Raw genomic sequence first — 22441 nt, 5'->3', positions numbered from 1 at the left:
GAAGTCCCACCTCTTTGCACTCCCCCGCCCTTCCCGAAGTTTTTCTGTCACCGTGTTTGCTCTCGTCTCCGCTCGGTTTTATTCCCAAACTAGAAAAGGGTACATTTAGTGTCTCTTTCCCAGCTCTACGAAACGGGTTGAGGTTCCTTCTCCGGCGTCCCCATGTAGCTAGGAAGTGGAACCTGGGGGTAGTGGGACCCCTGGGATCCTGAGAGAGGGGCGCGGAGGACGCAGGACTCCGCTTCTGCTCCTGCTACCCGGGACGCGGTTGCTCAACCTCACCCCTCCAGCTGCCATGCACCCTGTGGTCTTCCCGCTTCCTGTGGTTGTGGCCACTGTGCTGTGGGGAGCGGCCCCCATCCGAGGGCTCATTAGAGCGGTGAGTCTGAGGGTGATGGGGGAAGGGTGCTGGAAGGAAGGCTTACAAGCAGAGTGGAAACATGAACTGTTCCGCAGACCTCGGACCACAACGCCAGCATGGACTTTGCAGACCTCCCAGCTCTCTTTGGGGCTACCCTGAGCCAGGAGGGACTCCAGGTGATTTTTCTAACCGTTTTTATTTCCCCAGACCCTCAAATCTTGGCTGGACAGGGGTGGAGGAGCCTGGTTATAGGTGAAGTTGGAGATAGGAAAAAAGTTAGGAACTAAGTGTACGAGCACGTCAAGTGTGGAATTCAGAAACGAGAAAGAGACGGCTAAGTGGCCGCCCCTGGAACGCCCAGCTTTATGAGAGATCCTGAACATGGAGTAAGATAAAAGAAGGCAAGACGATGTGGTGTTTATCAGTAGTCTCTGGAGCCCGTAGTTATTGCTGGCCTGACCTGAAGTTAATTATGTCTCAGAACTTTAGTTTTATTCTTAAGTGGAACCGTTTAAAAAGGGAAAAAACCCACAACCCACAAGTAGATTCAGGTTGTAAATCTTTATGGAAGCCGACTGCCACACCTTCGTCTTGTGTGGAGCAGCTAGTTCCCTCTGTTAGCAGCCCATCACTTTGCCACAAAGGCCCCTCAAGTGAAAAAAAATCATAGAAATCATTTCTGGTTGTTTTTTTTTTAGGGTCAATTTAGATAAGCAATTTTGTGTTACTTCATCATGAAGATTGCCTATAGGAAGAATTCAGTTATCATAATCACTCTAGTATTTGAGATCGGTTGGGGAAAACACTGTTCTGTTAGTGTTTACTGGAGAATGAATATGAAGTAGAACTGAGAGGAGATGGCATGGATAGGTAGAATAACACTTAGTAGGAAGGCAGAAACATGAATTAGCCTAGAGTACGAAATACTGGTTAGGCCGTCAGGGACAGTTAGAAGGGACGCTGGCAAGATCTGGTAAATGAGTTTGCTACATTTGCCTCCTCGGGAGGTTAAGAGAAGATGAGACTTGTAGTTGGAGTGGGATGGCCAGACCCAAGAAAGACGAAGTGGATATAGAGGGCGTGTAGCATGTGGAAGCTAGTTCAGAGGACTCTGGGAACAGAACCTAAGGCGACCTCCAATTGTTTCCTTCTCCCCCAGGGGTTCCTTGTGGAGGCTCACCCAGCTAATGCCTGCAGCCCCATTGCCCCACCACCCCCAGCCCCGGTCAACGGGTCAGTCTTTATTGCACTGCTTCGAAGATTCAACTGCAACTTTGACCTCAAGGTTGCTGAATGTGGAGTGGGAGCTGGGAAACCAAGGTGAAAACCTCACCAGGAATGAAGGGAGGCAAAGCCCATGATGGCTTCTTATTCCCTGCCTTGGCACTAGGTCCTAAATGCTCAGAAGGCTGGCTATGGTGCAGCTGTGGTACACAACGTGAATTCCAATGAACTTCTGAACATGGTGTGGAATAGTGGTAAGACTGGGATTTCAGTAGCACTCACATTGAGGGCTGGTGAGAGGACTGACAGGAAAAAAAGCTGACCCTAGTGTAATGCCCCAATCCTTACAGAGGAAATTAAGCAGCAGATCTGGATCCCGTCTGTGTTTGTTGGAGAGAGGAGTTCTGAGTACCTGCGTGCCCTCTTTGTCTACGAGAAAGGGTAAGACATGAGCCTCCTCTTCACTCTTCCTTTAACAGTCCAGTGCCAACCTAAAGCCTCACTGCTAACCACTGAGCCTCAGGCCTTCTCTGCCTTGCCTCTGGACTTTCTTCCCACCTCCTTCCTCACCATGAGCCTTGTCCAGAATCAGTTACCTGGTGGTTCTTCTTTATCTCTTTGTTTTTCCTGCCCCTCTGACATTGGTCTTCCTTTCCCAAGGGCTCAGGTGTTGCTGGTTCCAGACAGTAGCTTCCCCTTGGGCTATTACCTCATCTCCTTCACAGGGATTGTGGGACTCTTGGTTTTGGCCATGGGAGCAGTGATGGTGAGTAGCTCAGGAAGCATGATAGGAAGAGCTGGGGCCTCTGTTGCCAGACTGGATCTGGATTTGGGAGGTGAGGTGGAATGTACTAGATTGTTCAGTTTTGTTCTCTAAGCCTGGTCCATCCACTATCCAGATAGTACGTTGTATCCAGCACCGGAAGCGGCTCCAGCGGAATCGACTGACCAAAGAGCAACTGAAACAGATTCCTACACATGACTATCAGAAAGGCGAGTGGGGTCAGGAGGGAGAAAGGCTTTTTTTCCCCTAGTTTACCTGGTTCTTTTATGATTAAGCCTGGGAGAAAAAAAGGAAAGAAAGATGGCAGGGAAAGTTTTCAGTAAGCTCTAAGATGCCACGGTCTCTTTTTAAACCACAAATAAGAGAGCAGAGGGGGTGATGCTGAACAGGACAGGAAATGGAAAGCAAAGATGATGAAAATATTTGGGAGAAAAGGAGAAGGGACAGACCCTGTTTAAAAGGGAGAAGGTAGAGAAAGAGAATGGGGAGTAGTGAGGATTCAGCCAGAGAACGAACAGGGAAGGAGAGGCTGGGTCTTTGTCGTTAAGTGGTCAAGTCAGTTCCTACCTGCAGGGACCCCTGTATAGGGTTTCTGAGGAGTGACTGTTGAGCTTGAACTGCTGACTTTGCGGTTCAAAACTACTGTCCAATGCATTTACCCACAGCGCCATACCAGGGCTGGGTCTTTAGGTACTATTTAAGCCCTGGAGCCTTCAGTGCCCATATAAGGCTATAGCAGAGGCCCTGCCCCCATTTCCACCCCAACTATCACTCCACCACCACCCCCAACCCCCCAAAAAACCCACTTCCCTTCTTACCTGTTTTTGCCTGTTCTCTGTAACCCCGGATTCTTCTGATTGCCTGGACCTTACCCTACCAGAATAGCAATTCCATTGGCTTTATTGTTGTTGTTGTTAAGTGCCGTCGAGTCGGTTCCGACCCATAGCGACCCTGTACAGGATTTCCGAGGGTGTAAATCTTTACGGGAGTAGAAAGCCTCATCTTTCTCCGGCGGGACGGCTGGTAGTTTCGAACCGCTGACCTTAAGGTTTGCAGCCAGATTCATAACCATTACGCTACCAGAGCTCCTTTATAGAGCAGGGAAATTTATTTTTCCAGATTCAGCATCACCACAGGCATCCACAGAATGAGTTCACTCATGTAGACCTTACAGGTTAAAAAGGGACTGGTTGAATGACTCCTCTTCTTCCTCCAGGAGACCAGTATGATGTCTGTGCCATCTGCCTGGATGAGTATGAGGATGGGGACAAGCTGAGAGTGCTCCCTTGTGCTCATGGTGAGGCCTTCACCACCTGCATCCATGCCTCACCCCACAGCAGGCATCTGGTGCTTTACTTCCTTCCTTTCCATAGCCTACCACTGCCGCTGTGTGGACCCCTGGCTCACTCAGACTCGGAAGACCTGCCCCATCTGTAAGCAACCTGTCCATCGGGGCCCTGGTGAAGATGAGGAGGAAGAAACTCAGGGGCAAGAGGAGGGTGATGAAGGGGAGTCAAGGGACCACCCTGCCTCAGAACGGACCCCACTCCTAGGCTCTAGTCCCACACTCCCCACTTCGTTTGGCTCCTTAGCACCAGCGCCCCCTGTTTTTCCTGGGCCCTCCACAGATGCCTCACCCTCTCCTTCCCCCTCTCCTTCAACTGTCATCCTGGTCTAATACTCATTCCTTCATATCACTGGTGACCTATTTGCACACCCCCAGCTCCTCCCCTCTGGTCTTATGTTGGGGGTTTGGGGTTATTCCAGCCCCAGGTTTCTCATTTATCCAACCCCATCCTTTTTAGGGTATTTGGGGGGATACAAAGGGACTGGGTCTTTACTTCTCGGGTTAATAAAATTGTTTTTCTGGATTAAGAGTGAGATCACCTTCACATAGGTGGACTTCTTATTCTTTGGGGCAATTACCTCTTTGGTCTTATTCTCCCCTAATTAGAGGGAGGCCTGATGTGGCACTGCAGGTTAATGTACTAGATGCAATGTCACTTTGATCCGCAAGGTTGGTTGTTCAAGCTCACCAGGCACTCCTTAGAAACCTTAACACAGGGTCCCTATGAGTCGGAATTGACTCAGTGACACTTAACAATGAAGGCAGCAGAGGGTGCTGGAGAGACTAACCTGTAGTCATGGGGACAGCCCCAGTAGGCATTTATTGTGACTCAGAGAGGGGGAGCCCCACCCACACACAGGGATGATTCAACTGGCCCTGCCTTGCCAGCAGGCCTAGACCTATTCTCTGGTCTGAATGATTCTATTCCATCCCTTCTACCTAGCAGCTCACTGAGGAGAGCAAAGATTAGCAGTAGTACTCTGAAAGGCTGACCCCTGGCCAGACAGGCATGAGGCAGGTACTTGGCATTGGACCTAGAGGCTGGAAACTTCTGAACTGTATCTAGTACCTCAACCTGCCTGCTCTGTCATCACGAAGCCAGGAAAGTGGTAGCAGGTGCCTGTCCTCACCCAGGCTAAAACCACACAGCACCTTGTTAGTAGAATCTTTTTTATTCAGAAAAAAAAAACCCAAAAAACAAAAAAGTTTTCCAACCACACACAGGGGGTATGGGTAGGGGGAGGTGTCTGTCCATCCAGCCCTGTCCCCCACTCCATATGGTTTTGGCAGCAATAAGGGGTGTTGGGGTAATGGCCCAAAAAATAAAAATGGTGTATGTGTGTGTATGGGCAGGAGAGGGGTGCAAAAGCAGTGGGGAGTAGTAGGGGGAAGGGGCAGACGAGGTCAGTACTGAGCACGCCGCAGGTGGGAGGCCATTTCATAACATTTCTTGTTGATCATACCACCGTGGACACCTTCTTTGCCCATCAGCAGGACTAGCGCTGTAGGAAAGAGAAAGGAGACTAGGACCCAGGTGTCATAATTCCACCCCCTGCCAGCTGTTCAGCAGCTGTCCAGCCCTGGGGGTTGTAACCCAACCTCATACCTCCCAACCCCCCACACACAGGCAGGCTAGGCTGTCAGTCACCCTGAAACAATAGGGCTTTTCAAAAGGGGAAAAGAAAAAAAAATCTTAATAGGCTTGGGGAGAACAGACTACAATTTTGGAGTCAACAACTCCAGTGTTAAAGGCCAGAAATGACTGTAGATGAGCCTGTTGTTACCCATAAGGTTTAATAAAAAGAATTCGGAAGATGAGACCTAAGTGCTGACTTATGGCCCCCAAAAGCACCTCCCTTCATGAAAACGGAATTTCTAAACCAGCAATGGGTCAAGACAGAAAGGAACTTGGGAAGTGATGCAGTTCAACTTCTGATATTATCAGATGAGGAACTAAGACAAAACATCTTAACATCCAGGAGCAGAACTAGGAGTATAGTCTTGGGTTTGATTCCCTTCACACTAGGTCCAACACAGAAAACAAAAAACTGCAGATTGAATGTTACAGAGCTCAGTGGAAGAGCAGGGGTTAAGAGTCAGAAACTCACTCTTGGCAGTCATGGTGACAGTGAGGTTGAAGGTAGGAGCTCCGCCAGTGCTCTTGGTGCGAAGATCCATGGTATACTCCCCATCCAGCAGCAGTGAGTCCCGGATCACAGAACATTTCTGGCCCCCAAGTGTCAGCCCATTCACGAAAAAACTTGATCGATCTTTGCCAACCAGAACTCCAACCTCAGCTGGCTGAAAGGGGAACCAAGGACCTATCAAGGGAGTCAGTGCACCAAGGTTCCCACCCTTTTTTCCAATGTCCCATCTTCCTTCCACTACTCAGGGAGTAGAGGTGTTTCCTTTGTACAAGAAGTCTGAAATGTGACAAACTCTTCAAACTCGGAAGTTAATGCACAAAAAGTTATGATCCTCAAGCCTAGAGAATAATAGTGACGCCACATTTCTCTGAAAACTTAGATCTGTTTTAAAGTCAGGAAGGCAAACCCAGGAATTAAAATGGAACAAAAACCAGGGAGGAGAGTGGGGTGGAACAGAATGGGGAGCCTTTGGATGCTCAAAAGTCTCCTGCAGGAAAAGCAGAAGCAGACAGGGGAAGGGAGGGGGCGGGTGAGGCAGGAGAAGAAACTTTGCCCTTATTTGGTCAAAGGTTCTGCAGGAGTTGTTAGGGACCCGGACGCCTGGGTCTCCAAGTAACGTGGAGTTTAATTCCAAGGTGTCTGTGCCCCAAGATAAGGAGGCAGGTCTTTGGCAGTTCTCTGTGAAAGTTGGGAAACTTTTGAAGGGGGCCTGGTGCTATACCCGGGCAGTCTCCCTTTTAGCTACCTCAAGGAACCTTTCTCCCCCTCTCTCCCCTTTACACCCCAAACCCCCACATCCGGTCCCCTCCCGCCCGGAAATCCCCTTCTCCCCCCTTTCGAACTTCCGCTCCCCCTCCCCACTTCCGGGCAGTGTGGACAGGGGAGGTAGTGATGGGGACAGCATCTTCCTAACTTGTACTATATCAGAACTTCTCACAAAGTTCCCCGCCTAGGCCTAGCTGGGTGGCGGGAAAAAGAGGGTCAGGGGACTTCCGGGATTGACCTCATAGGAATGTTGAGTCCAACGTGCCGAGTTAGGGGGCGTGTGGCGGCTTTACCCTCTCTAACGGAGTTGGGAGGGGCAGGGAGCCCCTGGAAGGCGGGCAAGAGACCCACACCAAGTGCCTAGGGCTCCCATCCGCATAAGAGGAAACAATGGTGGCGGGGATGCCTGCTGAAAGCCGGAAGTGTTGTAAGGGATTCAGGGGTCCCCTAGCCCCTTCTCAATCATAATTTCTGCTCAAAATTGCAGCGCGTGTCCGCCCCGCCCTGGAGGAGGCGGAAGTGGGCCGCCGCACCGGGAGGTGCGCCCCTCCCCGCCCTGTGCCCCGGATGTAACGCCCCGTCGCGGAAAGCAGGGAGGCTGGCGGGCTAAGCGCCGCCGCCTGAGGCGTAGGTCTTAGGAGGGCAACGGAGGGTCCCGTTCACATGCAACCGCCATTCATGCCACTTCCAGGGCAAGGACAGGTCGATCTTTTGCTGCCCTCTCCAGACCTCGCCCGCCCCCACCCAAGTCCCTCCTTCAGAATCCAAGCCCTGTCAGTTTCCCGGACCGCGCAAGCTTCACAGTACCGTGATATTAACGAACGTTTTCCCAGGGACAGCGGCCCAGACAGAGGGCGAGTCCTTATAGCCCACGATGGCCGCGTCCTGACAGGTCCCGTCCGCCATGAGGTTGTCGATGTAGGCGTTCCACCCGGCCATGGCGCTGCTACTGGGGCTGCTCTTGGTACTGCTGCTGGGGCCGTGGACTGAGCTCGGGATGCCTCGAGCTGGCGGGCGGGGGGGGAGGCGGAGAGCTTGGGGCACGCGCTGCTGTCCGGACCGCGGCTCTGCTAGCTGTGCAGCAGCCCTCGCACCGCCACTTCCTGCTCCTCCTCCCCCCCCCCAACTAGATTTTTATTTGCAATGGGAGGTAGGGGCGGGGCTTGCTCCCATTCCCTCCCCGCCCCCCGTCCCCCGCCTGCCGAGATACCGAACTTTGTCAAATGCAATTAAAAAAATCCCTCCCCCTATTGCAAAATTTGCGAAGTTCGATGGAAAGCAATATAAAAAGGATGAGGTTTGGCGGGGTGTGTGTGTGTGTGAGAGACACGGGGGCGAGGTTAGAGTTAGGGCTCCACTTCACACTGAATGTAAACCAGACGAGTATAGGGGGAAGGGACTGAGCCAGAGGAATGGCAGAGAAAGAAGGAAGAATTGGCAGGCTTCAAATCTAGCAAATGAAATGAAAGCGGGTTTAGGGAACCCCGGGTTAAACGGAACGATTCTCCCTTCCCCCCACCTCCGCCGGAGGGAAAGGACGGCGGGCGGCGGCGCCTGCGCCTGCGCCTGCGCGCGGGCCGGAGGGAAAGCGCGTGGGACGGTTGGGACTGGCGGCCGGCTTCTCTGGCGCGCGTTCGGGCGCGATTTGCGGGAGCGATTTGGACCTTACACCGAAGGAAGGCGGGCTGGCGACTTGTCTCCCGCTTGGAAGAAGGGGAGGGAGCCAGGACGCGCGCTGTCGCCTCTACACTTGTGATTTTATTTATTCAAGAAATGAGAGGGGTGTTGGTCCCTAACCCGGCCGTTTTCAGATCTGAAGTCACCCACCGGGGTCTTCTGCCCCCAGTAACTGTCCGGGCTATCTAAATTGGACTCACTCGAGTCCACCCGACTCCAGGAGATTATCCTTTCGCGGGATCAGCTTCAGCTCAGGGCCTCACCCCATGTTTTAGCCCCGCCCGTGGGTCACCGGCCATGCCCCTTGGCCTGTGTCAGCAAAGGTTATTGAACGCGGACGCCCGCAGGGCTAGATGGACAGGACTATTTCCTAAAGCGGAAGAATACTAAGTGGAAAGATTGGAAACTTTTTCAGGAAGGGGAAAGTCCTCTTTACTTTGGGACCTATTGCTTTGGGGCTTTTAAGTTTTTCCTTCAGTAAAACTTATATGTGATTACTTCGCTCGCTGCCAACTTGGTAGGAGGTGGAAGTCTATCCTAAATAACACGCTAAGGTGAAGCAGACTATCGTACCCCCATCTCCGCTGAGGGGCTTGGCTGCTTCCGGTCCCGGGGGTGGGGTGGGGGGTGTATGCTGGAGTCTCGCAGCACTTCCCAGGTGGAAAAAGACTTAATTTGTATCTAAGAAGCTCGTCCCCGCTTCCTCACCGCCTCCCGCCACCTCCGAATCCGTGGCACCTGGAGCCCCCAGCCAGGGTTCCTCGATAGCCTCAGTGGCTGAGTCATTAGCCGACTCAGGCGGAGCCGCTCTAGGGCACGTGGCGATGCTCCCCGTCTGCCATCTCCTGACCTCTGGCCTGCCGCACCCCCTACCCCAGGGTGAAAAAATCCCGGGAGGGAGCGGCCGGAGATAAAGGAGGAGAGACGAGATGGGACGTTGCGGGGAGGGGTGGGAGGCTAGGGATCCTGGAATGGGGGCTGGGAGCGCAGACAGCGCGGGGCAGGCGGGGCCTGGAGCAGAACTAGGGGGAGGGCATGGGGTGAGTCACTGGGCCGAGGCACTGGCGGAAGAGACCTCCGAGTCGCTCTCTCGGAGGCTCGCCAACCCTAACTTCGGACAGAACTCGGGGCCGATCCCATAGTACCCAGACCCACCAAAACCGAGAGCTCAAACCCACTTCCCAAGAATGCTACGGGCGGATTGCCGGACTAGCCGCCGACGTTCTGACATTACTAAAGGGTCTCTCCTTCCTCTCGTCCATTCATATTTTTCAGTTTTGACTCAACATCATCCTGTGATGGTATCCGTCAAGTGCACGCAGTCGGCAGGCAAAGAGGTTCCTGACCGACAGTCCCGACTTTGGTTGTTTAATGCTGTCCCAACGCTGTCAGGCGCCGAGCCAACTCTGAGGGCCCGACGAAATTCGTCTCACTGCCGCTTCCCCGCCCCTTTGCAGGCCAAAATAGGGTCGGGTAGGGTGGAGCCGGGTGTGGCCGCTATGAGGAGAACCCTAAGAGGTGAGACCCTCTCGCCTTCTGGATGGGGATTCACTGGTAGACCGACAGCTTGCCCAAAACCCCGCCCCTTTGCCCCACTTGAGGGCCGCCCAGCGCCGCCTAGAGAGCTGTGCACTTGTGGATGTCAATCCTGCAGCCCCTCTTCCAGACCCCCTCTTTAACCATGCAGACTCAGGTTATCCCGGGCGTTTCTTAAAGGGCACAATGTTCCTCTTTAACCTTTCAAAAGGGGGATATACTCGTGGGGAGAATGAGAACCCCTCCACCCCAGTGTGAAATCCCTTCCCTGCACCTCCCAAGAGATAGGATTTTAAAGGAAGGTCTTTTGTTTGGCATGGCTGACCTTTAGGATTGGGGCAGGTCCCAGGGGTAAAGGCGCCATAACTCAGGCTTCAGTGGGCACTTGGCTGCCATCCTGGGGTGGGGGTGGGGGCGGGAGAGGGATGACTATGGAGAGAGAGGGGCGGGGCTGGCCGGGACTGGGGTGGCTGGGGATAAATGCCCAGCCTGAGAGGGGGTGAGCTGACACTGCCCCAGCTGCTACCACCTAGACTCAGAGCTCACCCCAAGTCCTCAGTGAAGACATCCCAGGTCTGATGAATCTTCCATCCCCAAGGGATGGGATGGTAAAGGGTGAGGGTGGTGCTGGCTTGGAGCAAATATGAGATTTTTTTTTTTTTTTTCCCTTCTGGGATTTCAGAAGCTTGGGAAAGGTTGGAGGGGCTGAGCACACAGGATGGGATCACCCAAAGACACAGAGAAGCCAGGCTGGAAGTAGGGTATGGGGGTGGGTGTAGAGTTGGAGCCAGGTTGAGGATTCAGGGGTCTGTGAGGATTTGGAGAAGATTAATTAGAGAGCAGGAAAAAGGAGAACCCGAGGAGACGATTTGAGGGCTAGAAAGTCATGGAGAATAAATTTCCTGACCGGAAGTATGGAAGGAGAAGACATAATAAGTAAGTGTAGGTCTAAGGGAAAGTGGGTTCAGGGACTGGTAAAAGCCAAAGAGTTATAAAGGAGAGGACCCCCAGAAAGGCCTGGAAAGGGGTTTGGACCTCCTAACAAGGTCTCCCCAATTTAGGATGGAGCTGGAATAGGAGAGGCTCTGAGTGGGGGAGGGGTCTATGCCTGCCTCTTTGGTCTGTGACCTTTTTATGGGATATTTTTAGCTCCAGCACCTGCCTTCCTGGGGTGTGGAAGACTCTTAAAGGGCAAGAGATTTCTGGTTCTTTAAGGGATCAACTGTCCACACTCACTCCCATCTCTTGTCCAGCAGCCATGGCCATGCAGAAAATCTTTGCCCGGGAAATCCTGGACTCCAGGGGCAACCCCACAGTAGAGGTGGACCTGCACACAGCGAAGGGTAACACAAGCCCATTGGATCAGTTTGTCTTGGGAAACCTCAACCCTGTTTTACCTTTGCCCCCTGGCTGTGTCACATCCTCTCCTTTCTCTGGGGTCCCCTACCCTAGATTCCTCCCCAGGCTCTTCCTGTCCCTGGATTAGAAAGACCTCAGTCCTTAGAGTTTGGATGGGACTCTATGATCTTCCAGTTACTCCCACCCCAGCCCAATTAAAGAGCACTGATGCTTCTTTAGTGGTTCAGAGCTCAGCTAGTGGTTCAACCTTACCAGCTGCTCCTTGGTAGAAAGATTAGGCAGTCATCTTTTGTAGAGATTACAGCCTTAGAAACCATGCGGGGCAATATTGTGGCCTTCAGGGTTGCTATAAGTCAGAATTGACTCAAGGGCAACAGCCATGTTATGTTTTTGTTTATTTTTTTGATCTAGGCCGATTTCGAGCAGCTGTGCCCAGCGGAGCTTCCACGGGGATCTATGAAGCTCTGGAACTAAGAGATGGGGACAAATCACGCTACCTGGGGAAAGGTGAGGAAAGGCTAACACAGGAGGGGTAGAAGGTGGGGACTAAAGCTCCTGGGGAGTTGGGCTGTACAGGAAGAGACCTAATTAGTAGATCAGAGCCCTCCTGAATCCCCTCCCTGGCTTCTCTAGGGGTCCTGAAGGCTGTGGAACACATCAACAAGACTCTAGGCCCTGCTCTACTGGAAAAGGCAAGTGGAGGGGCCTGATCCCCCACCCTGCCTTTCTGTGTCCCTGCCATGCTTACCACAGGTAGCCCATTCCTGGGAGGTACCACCCATCCCCTCTCCTCCAAATACTTTCGCTCTTCCTTCCTCTTGGACATGCTGAGACTCCTGAGAAATCTGACCTCTGCTCTCTCTCCTCAAACCTGCCCTTTCAGAAACTAAGTGTTGTGGATCAAGAAAAAGTTGACAAATTTATGATTGAGCTGGATGGCACTGAGAATAAGTGTGAGTGAAGCGGGGAGACATGTAGGAAGGAGTGGTACAGGGGCGGGAGGGAGAAACCCCAGGGCAGAGGCCTGGTTCAGTTATTTTTGCGTCCCACATTTTGGGGCACATTGGAGCTGGATGGATTTTTATATTCATTCCACAGGCATTTCCTGGTGCTGTCTGCCAGGCCTCTGGGCTATGGATGCAGACAAGAAATTGACACGATCCTATGGGGTGGGGTCTCCAGAATTCCTTGGTGCATGGGGAGAGATCTGAATGTCCAGTGGTTTGGGGTTCTGGATTCTTCGCCGGTGGCCAGAAAGGGTGTTTGAGATGAGATGACCTCACACCTCGGAAGAGAGGCTCTCATCCTTTATTCCCACTTGCCTCCTTCCAGCCAAGTTTGGGGCCAATGCCATCCTGGGCGTGTCCCTGGCTGTGTGTAAGGCTGGAGCAGCTGAGAAGGGGGTTCCGCTCTACCGCCACATCGCAGACCTCGCTGGGAACCCAGACCTCGTTCTCCCAGTGCCTGTGAGTACAGCTGTGCTGCCTGATCCCAGTGACAGAGCTGACCTCACCCAACGCAGGGTGCATAAACTAAAACCAAACCCATTGCCTTTGAGTTAATTCCCACCCAAAGCAACCCTATAGGACAGGGTAGAAATGGCCCGTCGGGTGGATTCCAAGGTTGTAAATCCGTATAGTAGCAGACTGCCACATCTTTCTCATGTGAAGTGGCTGGTGGGTTCAAACCACACACCTTTGGATTAGTAGCCAAGAGCTTTAACCACTTTGCCACTAGGGCTCCTAGGGCATAATCAGCCGCTGAGAAATTCACCTTCCAGAAGCAGCTCTAAAGAAGCCGTTTCCTGAAATCTAACCTCTCAAACTGCAACTCAGCCCCTCCCCTCTCTCCCACAATCCAAACCTTCCCAACTGCAGGCACTTCCTTCCCTTGCAATGCAACCAGGCTCCTTCACATTCCAACCCTAATTCCACCCCTACATCCACCCCCCAAATCAGATTGAATACTTCTCCAAAACAAGGTTCTTAACATTTCTTGGTGTCTTCTTTTTAAACCATATTGAGTTAAGTTTTCTCTTCATGGAATTCCTTTTAATTTAATCTCAACAATAATGTCACCATTTATTGTGGCACTGTAGGATAAGCACTGGACTGCTAAACACAAGGTTGGTGGTTTACATCCACCAGCCACTCCTCAGAAACCTCATACAGGGCCACTACTCATAGTTGAAGGAGCTCTGGTAGCGTAGTGGTTACAAATCAGGCTGCGAGCTGCAAGGTCAGCAGTTCGAAACTACCAGCTGCTCCGTGGGAGAAAGATGAGGCATTCTGCTCCCGTAAAGATTTACAGCCTCGGAAACCCTGTACAGGGAGGGTCGCTATGAGTCAGAACCTACTCCACGGCACACAATAACAACAACTCAGAGTAGGGACTCAATGGCACTTCGTAACAGCAATAGGTAGATTTTATAAGAGTATGGACTCTGGAGACAAACAGCTGGGTTCAAATCCTAGCTCTGCCTGTTCACTAATTGGGTGATCTTGGGCAGTAATTTAACCTTTCTATGCCTCAGTGGAGTCCTGCTGTGGCGCTGTAGGTTCAGCCCTGGGCTGCTAACCCTAAGGTTCAAAGCCACCAGCTGCTCCTCAGAAACTCTATACAGGGTCACTATGAGTTGGAATCCCACTTGATGGCACTTAACAGCAATGCCTCAGTATTCTCATTTATAAAATTGGGGGAGGGGGGTAATACCTCATCAATAGGGTTGTTTGAAGATGAAATGAGTTAATAAAATACAAGTAGCCCCTCCTTACTTGTTGTTAAGTGCCATTGAGTCAGTTCCGACCCATAGTGACCATGAACAGGGTTTCCGAGGCTGTATATCTTTACGGGAGCAGAGTGCCTCATCTTTCTCCTGTGGAGCAGCTGGTAGTCTCAAACTGCTGACCTTGTGGTTCACAGCCCAATTCGTAACCACTACACTACCAGAGCTTCTTCCTGCTTACTTAGAGCCACATTTATAACCGTCCTTTTTTATTTTTACATCTTATTGCTAGTAATATGTACCACATACAATGTTTACTGATGTCATCATCCTCTTGCTAACACCCAAAGACAAATAAAGATTGATAATAAAAGGCCATATAATGAAAACTAAAAAAACAGAAAAAAACAAACATGTTTTCGACTTAGGTGGTGGTGTGCTGTGGAGTTGGTTCCAACGTAGAGTTTCTAAAGCTGTAAATGTGTACAGGAACAGAAAGCCCCATCTTTATCCCACAGAACGGCTAGTAGTGTCAAACTGCTGACCTTGAGGTTAGCAGCCCGACTTGTAACCACTGCACTCCCAGAGTGCCTTTCAACTTACCTTAGAACTGACTTATGCCAGAATCATGGGAATGGAACCTCACAGTAGGACAAGGGCTGCCTGTATGTGTAAAGTATTCAGAGCCGTATCCGGCACATTTAAAACAACAACAAAAACCCCATTGCCACTGAAAGGATTCCAACTCATGATGAGCAAATGTGCTTCAGAGCAGAACTGAACTTCCTAGGGTTTTTAATGGCAGCAAGTTTACAGATGTAGATTGCCAGGCTTTTCTTCCACAGCACTTCTGAGTGGATTTCAACGACTAATCTTTCAGTTCACAGTTCAGTGTAAACCTTTTGCACTACTCAAGGTCCTTACCTGGTACATACCCACTGTCACTGAGCCGATTCTAACTTCTAATGACCCTATTAGTGTTATTACTGTTACCCTTCTCATCATTATTATATACCAGGTACATGCTATCTACTTTACATTGGATTTCTTTAATTTTCAGCAAAAGATCCTGTAGAGAAGTAGGTGTTCTATCCATTTCCTAGAGAGAAAGGAAGAGACTAAGTAATAAAACTCCTCACCCTATACACTTTGGCCTTAAGTAGAGAAGCCAGGATTCCACTTGACACCCCAACCCTTGTTGATCCTCATGTTGCCCCAACCCAGATCTGAACCTGCTCTCTTTTTCTCAGGCCTTCAATGTAATCAATGGAGGCTCGCATGCTGGAAACAAGCTGGCCATGCAGGAGTTCATGATTCTGCCAGTGGGAGCTAGCTCCTTCAAGGAAGCCATGCGCATAGGCGCAGAGGTCTACCACCACCTCAAGGGGGTCATCAAGGCCAAGTATGGAAAGGATGCCACCAATGTCGGCGACGAGGGCGGCTTTGCACCTAACATTCTAGAGAACAATGAGGGTCAGTGCCCATTGGGAAGGCAAACTCTCTGGATTTCCACAGAGGAGGGCCACTAGAGCCTCAGATTTTCTCTTGCTCATCTCCCAGCCCTGGAACTACTGAAGACAGCCATCCAAGCAGCTGGGTACCCAGACAAGGTGGTGATCGGCATGGATGTGGCAGCTTCAGAGTTCTTTCGCAATGGGAAGTATGATCTGGACTTCAAGTCGCCTGACGACCCCGCACGGCACATTACTGGAGAGAAGCTGGGGGATTTGTACAAGAGTTTTATCAAGAACTATCCTGGTGAGACTCCCTTATTGCTCCTTTCCAAGCCCCCAGCAACTGCCTGAACTCTGACTTCACTGTGCTCCATTGACAGGTCCTTCCAGTCCTTTGCTCTATCTTGTTCTTTGCCCAAAGTCTTCTGAATTGTCACCCCTCCAACCATTAATCCCTGACTCTGCCCCCCTACCTTCACCAGTGGTCTCTATTGAGGACCCCTTTGACCAGGATGACTGGGCCACCTGGACTTCGTTCCTCACGGGGGTCGACATCCAGATTGTGGGGGATGACCTCACAGTTACCAACCCTAAGAGAATTGCCCAGGCAGTGGAGAAGAAGGCCTGCAACTGCCTGCTGTTGAAAGTCAACCAGATCGGCTCAGTGACTGAGTCCATTCAGGCGTGAGTCTCTTCTGGCCTTCGGGCTCACTAGCCCACCTCTGGCCCAACCACTCCAGCTCCAATTTTGCACACTGAGACCTGACCCACTTACACTCTCCTGACTTCAAGTCTTTAACTAGTCTTTAGCCTGACCCTAAAGACTTTTTGCCATTGTGACCCTGCCATGTCCTCCTCCCCTCCACCATGCCATTCTTCCCTCCAGTATCTCAGGAACCCAAATTCAAGGCCAGAATTTTCCCTTCCTTCCTACTTTCCAAAGAAGTAGGAAGAAAGCAGAATCACTGCCCTTTTCTCAAAGTGCCCACTTCCCTGTTGGGGATCACTACCCAACACTGAAGGGGAAAAGCCCTGTTCCACCAGCCTGTGGCCTTCTCACTAAGGTGTCCCCTCTCTACCCAGCTGTAAACTGGCTCAGTCTAATGGCTGGGGGGTGATGGTGAGCCACCGCTCCGGGGAGACTGAGGACACATTCATCGCTGACCTCGTGGTGGGGCTTTGCACTGGACAGGTACTCATGACTCCCTTCTGTGGACTGTCTGACCTGGTTTTCTTAGGGACCTTGGCCTTGAGTTGAATACCACCACAGGGTGCTCCCTCAGGGGCCAAGCCCAGCCACTCCTCTCTAGCTTCTGAATTTATCTCTTTCAGATCAAGACTGGTGCCCCCTGTCGCTCTGAACGTCTGGCCAAGTACAACCAGCTCATGAGGTACCATGAGTCCAGTGGGCCTGAGCAGTTGAGGGCTGTTGGGCTGGGAGGCAGCAGTTCTGACTTTGTGTGGCTTCTAGGATCGAGGAGGCTCTTGGAGACAAGGCTGTCTTTGCTGGACGCAAGTTCCGTAACCCAAAGGCCAAGTGAGAAACTGAAGACCTCAGGTTCCCGCTGGACAGAAGCAGGTCTTGGAGTCTTCTCCCCTGAAATAAATACTTGTGCCAACCAAGACAGTCCTGTTCCTTTGTGGGTGGGAGGAGGTGTTGGTCACTAGGCTGGTTAAGATGAGATGGGAGGTAGAGAGATGGGGGGATAGGGAGGGCAGGCAGAGAACCTGGAACCTCCTGGAACTAGGAAGCAGAGGACACAGACAGTAAGTTGGGCTGGATTTAGAATGACAGAGAAGTGGAGTAAGTGGGTAAGCAGTTTCATGTGTGGATGAAGGTAAAGAGGCCTGGCAGGAATAAGGAGCTGAACCAGAAGAGGAGCAGGGGTGGGGAACTGAGGTTCTGGACGCAGGGGAAGAAGCTGAATAAGATCTGTCTGTAAGTTGAAGTCCGTCGTCTGCAGAGTGCTAGATGGAGGATTACAGGCCATGAAGTTTCATGAGAATGAGAGCAGTCACCACTTCTAAGGGGCTTCCACGATCTGGAATGGTTCTAAATGCAGTGCTTGACGTATGTGACCTGTGCAGTAACTTAGCCAAGGTGACAAGAGTTCCCAAGTCAGGCCATTCAGCTCTAACAATTATGCTCTAAAAAAAAACTAAATTTTATAAAACCGTAGCAATTTTAAGGAGCTCTGGTAGTGTTAGTGGTTACTAGCCAGCCTATTAACCTCCAGGTCAGCAGTGCAAAACAACCAGCTGTTCCATGGAAGAAAGATGAGGCTTTCTGCTCCTGTAAACATTTCCAGCCTTGGAAACTCTATACAGGGTTGCTATGAGTCGGAACCGACTCCAAAGCACATCATCAACCAACCATAGCAATTTCCTGCTATTTGACCTAAAATAATTCCCCTTCCTCTTGTCAGTGGCTTCAAGACACACTTTTTTCTGTACAAATCAACCAAGACATTGGGTCAAACAGTGTTTATTGAATGTTACGTAACCCCACAGGGAAGAAAAGTCTAAGAATGGAGAATAATACAGATTAAATACCCACCTGTGCATTCACACTCTTGGCACACACATACACGCACGTGCACACACACACACACACATCACATACACAGCCAAGCTCCAGCAGTTAACACATTAAATACCTGCTCACCCCATCCTCCCATCCCAAGTAAGATTTGGAGGGAGGTGGTTCAGAGGTGGGGCTCCAGGATGGGTTCTAACAGCAGCAGCCTTGTCCCTCCTTGCCCTGCCCTAAGGGCCAAAGGCAGCTGGGGTGCTTAGGAGGTAGGTGGAAACTCTTCTCCACTCTGCCGCAGACGCTTCTTGGCTCGGATCTCATTCATGGCCTCTTCAATGGAGCGTGTATCCCTCTTGTTGGCCACTGGCACTGGGGGCAGAGGAGAAGAAGACAGGAGGGTTTAGGGGCCTTAGGCCTTGGCCTCCACTCCCCTCCCTCTCCACATCCTGTACTGTTTTCTCAGCCTTCTTCATCCCCCACTGTGGCCTCACCACAACCGTAGGTCTTGTTGGCCTGCAGCATGTGGGCTGCGTCCTTGGCTGCCCCCTTGCCAATGAGGTGGCTGTACTTGTCCTTGTAGTCACTGGCGGGGCTCACCACCACAGGTCCCTGCTGAGCTGCCTCTTCCTCCTGCTGCTGGGCCAGTTCCTAGAGGTGCAGAGGTAGGGCACCATGGCTCAAGGGCCTGGCCCCCAACCCCTGCAGGGGGGCTGCAACTCTCTAGGGACTGTCAACATAGCTCACCTTCAGCTTCCGTTTCTCCTCAGCTTTCTGGGGGTCCCACTCTTCACCACGACGGTAGGACTCTAGCTCTTCATCTGAGGGTGCAAACTCCTGAGGAAGAAGGGGATAATGGGGCAAGTTTCACATAAATGTTTTCTCTCAATGTCCTCCAGGGGGGATATGGGTTGAAACAGGGAGAGTAAGGTCCTCACCTTTTTGAAGATCATGACATAGCGGCATTCATCATCTTCCCCAAAGGAGAAGGATGTCAAGCCAGCCACTTCCACCACATCGTGTCTGGAAAGAGGGCAGAGAGGACAGAAGCCATGGAGGGCCTAATGTCTTCCTCTCAAGGACTCCCCAGCTGGTCCTTCCAAGTTACCCTAGTCACCCATGTCCTGCCTCCCCTGGCTCAGGGACACTCACAGTATGCTCCTCTCTAGCTTGTTCATCGGCTGAAACTTTTTCTTGATCTGCCCACTGTCTTGGATGAAACCTGACACCTCTTTCTCCATCTAGAGAGGGAAAAAGAAAAAAATATAAAGATAGCTCCACTCTGCACCCCTCTCCCCCAACTGGGCCAGGATGGGTTCTAATAGCAGCAGCCGAGGGGTCAAACGGAGTTTCCTGACCTCTCTACATCCTTCCTAGTCTCCATGCCACTGCCTTTCAGGCTTCACCTCTTTCAAGACATCTCAAGAAAACTGAGCCTTCAACTTTTCTATTCTAACATGAAGGGTGCAGGAAGTCCTTCCTGAAGGCTGCCTTTGATCTCTCCAATTGTTCTCACCCTTTTACGAAACTCCACTTTCTGTTGTTTCTCTTGCTCCTGTAGTTTCTTCAGGCGGGCAGCCTGCTCTGGGGGTGAGAAATGGCAGCATGAGACCAGGGTTGGAAGCATGAATGGGGACAAAGGATGTCTGGAGTCCACTGGGAGGTACCAGGCTGGCACAGTAGGGCTGCTGATTCACCAAGCATTTATTCATGTGCACTGTATCCCTGGCACTGTGTTATACCCTGGGATACAAAAATGATTAAGACATGACCTTGCTCTGCAGGACCTCACATTTCAGTGACAGTGACAAAAATTAAAACTGCATTTCCCAACCCCACTGGGGAAACCAATTAACAAACACACAACATACAAACAAGTATAGAAAAAAAGAACTTGAGGTGAGGAAAAGAAACTAAAATCCTTGGCCTCCAAGAGTTTCTCATCTTATTGTCTGCCTAGCAAGAGGGAAATTATTTAACTTCCTATATTTTGTAACACCCCCTACTTCCTACTTCTACTAGGCAGGATGGAGCTGAAATTATGAGACTTGACACCCTTCTCATTCACATCACCCTATTCTTGGGCCTTATCTAACCCTTCTCTTCCTCACATTCTCTGCACTAGACCCCACTCTGCTTCTTGGAGCCTGAGTACAGTATACTCCTTGGCTTGTATCTGGGCCCTCCACCCCTGCCTGTCTTTCCCCAAGGTGTGGTCGTGTTGCCTCTGGAGCTTTGGGCATATGCCCCTTCCCACTCCCGCTCCTCACCCTGCAATGCCCTCTTCCCCCCCCCACCCCCCTTTTCAGTATTTCTAAACCCTTTTAAGTCCATAAAGCCCACTTCTCCCACAGGATCTGGATCCCTCCAGCTGTGATGAACCTCTTCCCATTTCCCTAATCACTCCATGCCTTTGGACATATTGTTTTCTTCTTCAGGGAGTACTTTTCCTCCTCTTGCAACCTGTGAGATCTGCCATGAGTCAGTCCCTCACTTCTTCCTTCCAGCTCCAAGAGCATTTGTTTCAAACACCCACTATCGCATGTGCTTGAAAAGTAACAGAATGTAACTTTTTGTTCCTCTCCGATTCCAAAATCTTGAGCGCCTAAAGGAGGGGATCGAGTTCTTTCTGGGACCTGACTGGCTGGAACTGCCAGCTGAATGAGTTCTCCCCTTGCTGACCCCTAGAGCCCCTCTACCTTCAGTAGCACACCCCCCACCCCCGGCCCCCCACGGACTACTGCTTCTGTAACTGGTTTGTGAGTCCTCTCTTTCCACATGAGATAATGGTGGAGAACCTAGGCTCAAAAGTTACACCCGAGTTGGAAACCCCGGCACTCGGTAACCGTGTCACCTGAGGCAGCTAGTCTTGCCCGTCTGACAGTCGTGGTAAAGCATCCCAGAATCCCAATTCCCTGTTCTCAGCATAGTCCTCCTTCCTCAGGCTCCTCTGCAGACACCACGATCCCCACTCAGAGCTAGTCTAACTGGACCCCTGGGGACATGGTTAGGATCCCCAAGTAGTCAACTGTTTCTCTTTCACAGCATGTAATCAAGTTAGTTACTAATGTGCAACTCAGCCCTGGAAGGTGGGTTCCTTGGGGGGGACTCCAGCAAGTGTTCAGTAATTGATGGATATTTGAATATAGTTAATCCTTTATGCTTTTTGAGGGCATCCTGCCTACCCTGGACCGCCTCAGGCAAGTGGGAACCCAATGCCGGGGGTCAGGGCTCGACCTTGGTCAAAGCATTCAGGGCTGAGAGCTGGGGTCCTCACTCAAGAGTCATTCCGCCAGCCACGTTCACAGGTCGCAGAGTGGGAAACCCAGGAGTGGCCTCGACCACCGGCCGGGCCACGCCCAGCACAGACAGCCCAACTCCAGGAGCCGCCAGCAGGGAAGGTCAGCGGAGAATACAGGGGTGGGCACCACGGCCAATGAAACGGGCCCGAAAATTCAGAAATCTAAGGCTACAGATGTGAGGTGGGGGTATAAGGGCACAGAAAGCACCCAACAACCAATTAGAGATGCTAAGTCTCGGTGGGTCAGAAGAAAGGTCAAACAAGACTTAATAGGTAGGCCTTTGAGACAACCAATAAAGGTGAAAGGACTGATAATGGGCATGTCCTGAATCCAATCGGAATGGAGCTGGGGTACGGAGTATGCGGTAGGGGAGTGGGCGGAGCCGAAATGCGGTCGAATACGTCCTCTTCCAATCCGACGAAGGAACGAGAAATACTAAAGAGATGGGTGGAGCCAGAGGCATCCAACCAATCAGAGCACGACAACATCAGACAGGCCGGTCCATCGACTAATTGAAAACAAGGACTGTGGAAGACGAGGGTGGGGGCGGAGCTACAGCCCAGGTAGCCAATCCTTGTCCGTTAAGGACCGCGGGCGGGTCTGCAGCTTTTTTACAGACTCTCGGGGGGCTTGGTAAGGGCCTGTGAGGGGGTCTTTCAAGGTTGAGGAAGTGGGGTCGTCCAAAGAGGGAGAGTGCGGTCCTGAGAACTGGCCGAAGAAAGGCGGCTGTGAATTTGGGATCCTCACCTCGGACCTTGCGCCGAGTCTCCTGGTCACCGAGGCTGGGAGGCTTCTCCATGGAGCTCAGGATGGAGCCTAGTAGGTCCGCCATCTTGGGAGAGACTGAGAGGAGGCGGTGCGTTTTAAAGGGAAGGGCGAAATCCCTTTAAGGCCGGAAACGCGTCGGAGGCAAAAATTCGTGCTCCCGCTCCGCCCCGTCGGGCGCGGCTCCGAGGCCCTTTGCGGTCACCGCAGGCCCCGCCTCCCACCCGCGCGGCCCCGCCCCTGCAGACAGAGGCCGGAGGCTGGCTGGTGCAGCGATGTTTAATGGCAATTCGATGTTTAATGGCAATTCGTATAAACCAAGCCCATGCACACGTAGAAAGTGCTTGTGGAGCCAGCGGGAGGCCCTTGCCGCGCTAGGGAACCACAAGCCCGGCCGTGCGGCCCTCTCCGCGACGCCTTAAATAGATTCTTCACTATACTCTGTATCTGTATGGTACATTATG

General features: G+C 51.6%; 4 protein-coding genes across 6 annotated transcripts; 2 read left to right on the top strand and 2 right to left on the bottom strand.

Moving 5' to 3' along the window:
- The first annotated feature begins 142 nt into the window (after nucleotides 1-142).
- Nucleotides 143-4240, top strand: RNF167 (ring finger protein 167). Its single transcript, XM_006863315.1, has 9 exons — nucleotides 143-379; nucleotides 457-537; nucleotides 1521-1646; nucleotides 1752-1839; nucleotides 1936-2026; nucleotides 2246-2351; nucleotides 2485-2578; nucleotides 3586-3666; nucleotides 3743-4240. Exons 1-9 carry the CDS (start codon nucleotides 296-298, stop codon nucleotides 4045-4047), a joined length of 1056 nt encoding a protein of 351 aa, XP_006863377.1. The 5' UTR covers nucleotides 143-295; the 3' UTR covers nucleotides 4048-4240.
- A 630-nt stretch (nucleotides 4241-4870) lies between these two features.
- PFN1 (profilin 1) lies at nucleotides 4871-7706 on the bottom strand. Its single transcript, XM_006863314.1, has 3 exons — nucleotides 7437-7706; nucleotides 5826-6018; nucleotides 4871-5219 (listed from the first exon to the last, which is right to left on the bottom strand). The coding sequence occupies exons 1-3, from the start codon at nucleotides 7566-7568 to the stop codon at nucleotides 5122-5124; spliced, it is 423 nt and encodes a 140-aa protein (XP_006863376.1). The 5' UTR covers nucleotides 7569-7706; the 3' UTR covers nucleotides 4871-5121.
- A 2612-nt stretch (nucleotides 7707-10318) lies between these two features.
- On the top strand, nucleotides 10319-17006 carry ENO3 (enolase 3 (beta, muscle)). Of its 3 annotated transcripts, none has more exons than XM_006863311.1 (12): nucleotides 10319-10457; nucleotides 11099-11185; nucleotides 11613-11708; nucleotides 11835-11893; nucleotides 12085-12154; nucleotides 12534-12667; nucleotides 15177-15399; nucleotides 15487-15684; nucleotides 15863-16064; nucleotides 16464-16572; nucleotides 16713-16771; nucleotides 16852-17006. In XM_006863311.1, exons 1-12 carry the CDS (start codon nucleotides 10421-10423, stop codon nucleotides 16919-16921), a joined length of 1344 nt encoding a protein of 447 aa, XP_006863373.1. In that variant the 5' UTR covers nucleotides 10319-10420; the 3' UTR covers nucleotides 16922-17006. The 3 variants fall into 3 exon arrangements, with proteins under 3 accessions (XP_006863373.1, XP_006863374.1, XP_006863375.1); XM_006863312.1 differs by having other exon boundaries at nucleotides 10319-10415; nucleotides 16852-17003; XM_006863313.1 differs by lacking the exons at nucleotides 11835-11893; nucleotides 12085-12154 and having other exon boundaries at nucleotides 10319-10415; nucleotides 16852-17005.
- An 843-nt stretch (nucleotides 17007-17849) lies between these two features.
- SPAG7 (sperm associated antigen 7) lies at nucleotides 17850-22071 on the bottom strand. Its single transcript, XM_006863308.1, has 7 exons — nucleotides 21960-22071; nucleotides 19427-19494; nucleotides 19063-19151; nucleotides 18849-18933; nucleotides 18658-18747; nucleotides 18405-18561; nucleotides 17850-18282 (listed from the first exon to the last, which is right to left on the bottom strand). Exons 1-7 carry the CDS (start codon nucleotides 22042-22044, stop codon nucleotides 18173-18175), a joined length of 684 nt encoding a protein of 227 aa, XP_006863370.1. The 5' UTR covers nucleotides 22045-22071; the 3' UTR covers nucleotides 17850-18172.
- Between the last annotated feature and the right edge of the window lie 370 nt (nucleotides 22072-22441).

The sequence above is a fragment of the Chrysochloris asiatica genome, unplaced genomic scaffold (genome assembly GCF_000296735.1).
Source record: "Chrysochloris asiatica unplaced genomic scaffold, ChrAsi1.0 scaffold00054, whole genome shotgun sequence".
NCBI classification, from domain to species: Eukaryota; Metazoa; Chordata; class Mammalia; order Afrosoricida; family Chrysochloridae; genus Chrysochloris; species Chrysochloris asiatica.
The sequence above is the reverse complement of the archived record's forward strand: the minus strand, read 5'-3'. Positions and strand labels throughout refer to the sequence as shown.

Coding starts and splice junctions, on each gene's coding strand:
- RNF167 (XM_006863315.1), top strand. CDS start 296: ATGCACCCTGTGGTCTTCCCGCTTCCTGTGGTTGTGGCCACTGTGCTG. Junction 538..1,520: donor TGAGCCAGGAGGGACTCCAG/GTGATTTTTCTA, acceptor CTTCTCCCCCAG/GGGTTCCTTGTGGAGGCTCA. Junction 1,647..1,751: donor ACTGCAACTTTGACCTCAAG/GTTGCTGAATGT, acceptor CCTTGGCACTAG/GTCCTAAATGCTCAGAAGGC.
- PFN1 (XM_006863314.1), bottom strand. CDS start 7,568: ATGGCCGGGTGGAACGCCTACATCGACAACCTCATGGCGGACGGGACC. Junction 6,019..7,436: donor AAACGTTCGTTAATATCACG/GTACTGTGAAGC, acceptor TTCCCCTTTCAG/CCAGCTGAGGTTGGAGTTCT. Junction 5,220..5,825: donor TGTCACCATGACTGCCAAGA/GTGAGTTTCTGA, acceptor TCTTTCCTACAG/CGCTAGTCCTGCTGATGGGC.
- ENO3 (XM_006863311.1), top strand. CDS start 10,421: ATGAATCTTCCATCCCCAAGGGATGGGATGGTAAAGG. Junction 10,458..11,098: donor AAGGGATGGGATGGTAAAGG/GTGAGGGTGGTG, acceptor CTTGTCCAGCAG/CCATGGCCATGCAGAAAATC. Junction 15,400..15,486: donor CATTCTAGAGAACAATGAGG/GTCAGTGCCCAT, acceptor CTCATCTCCCAG/CCCTGGAACTACTGAAGACA.
- SPAG7 (XM_006863308.1), bottom strand. CDS start 22,044: ATGGCGGACCTACTAGGCTCCATCCTGAGCTCCATGGAGAAGCCTCCC. Junction 19,152..19,426: donor AAGTGGAGTTTCGTAAAAGG/GTGAGAACAATT, acceptor TTCCCTCTCTAG/ATGGAGAAAGAGGTGTCAGG. Junction 18,283..18,404: donor CAACAAGACCTACGGTTGTG/GTGAGGCCACAG, acceptor CTCTGCCCCCAG/TGCCAGTGGCCAACAAGAGG.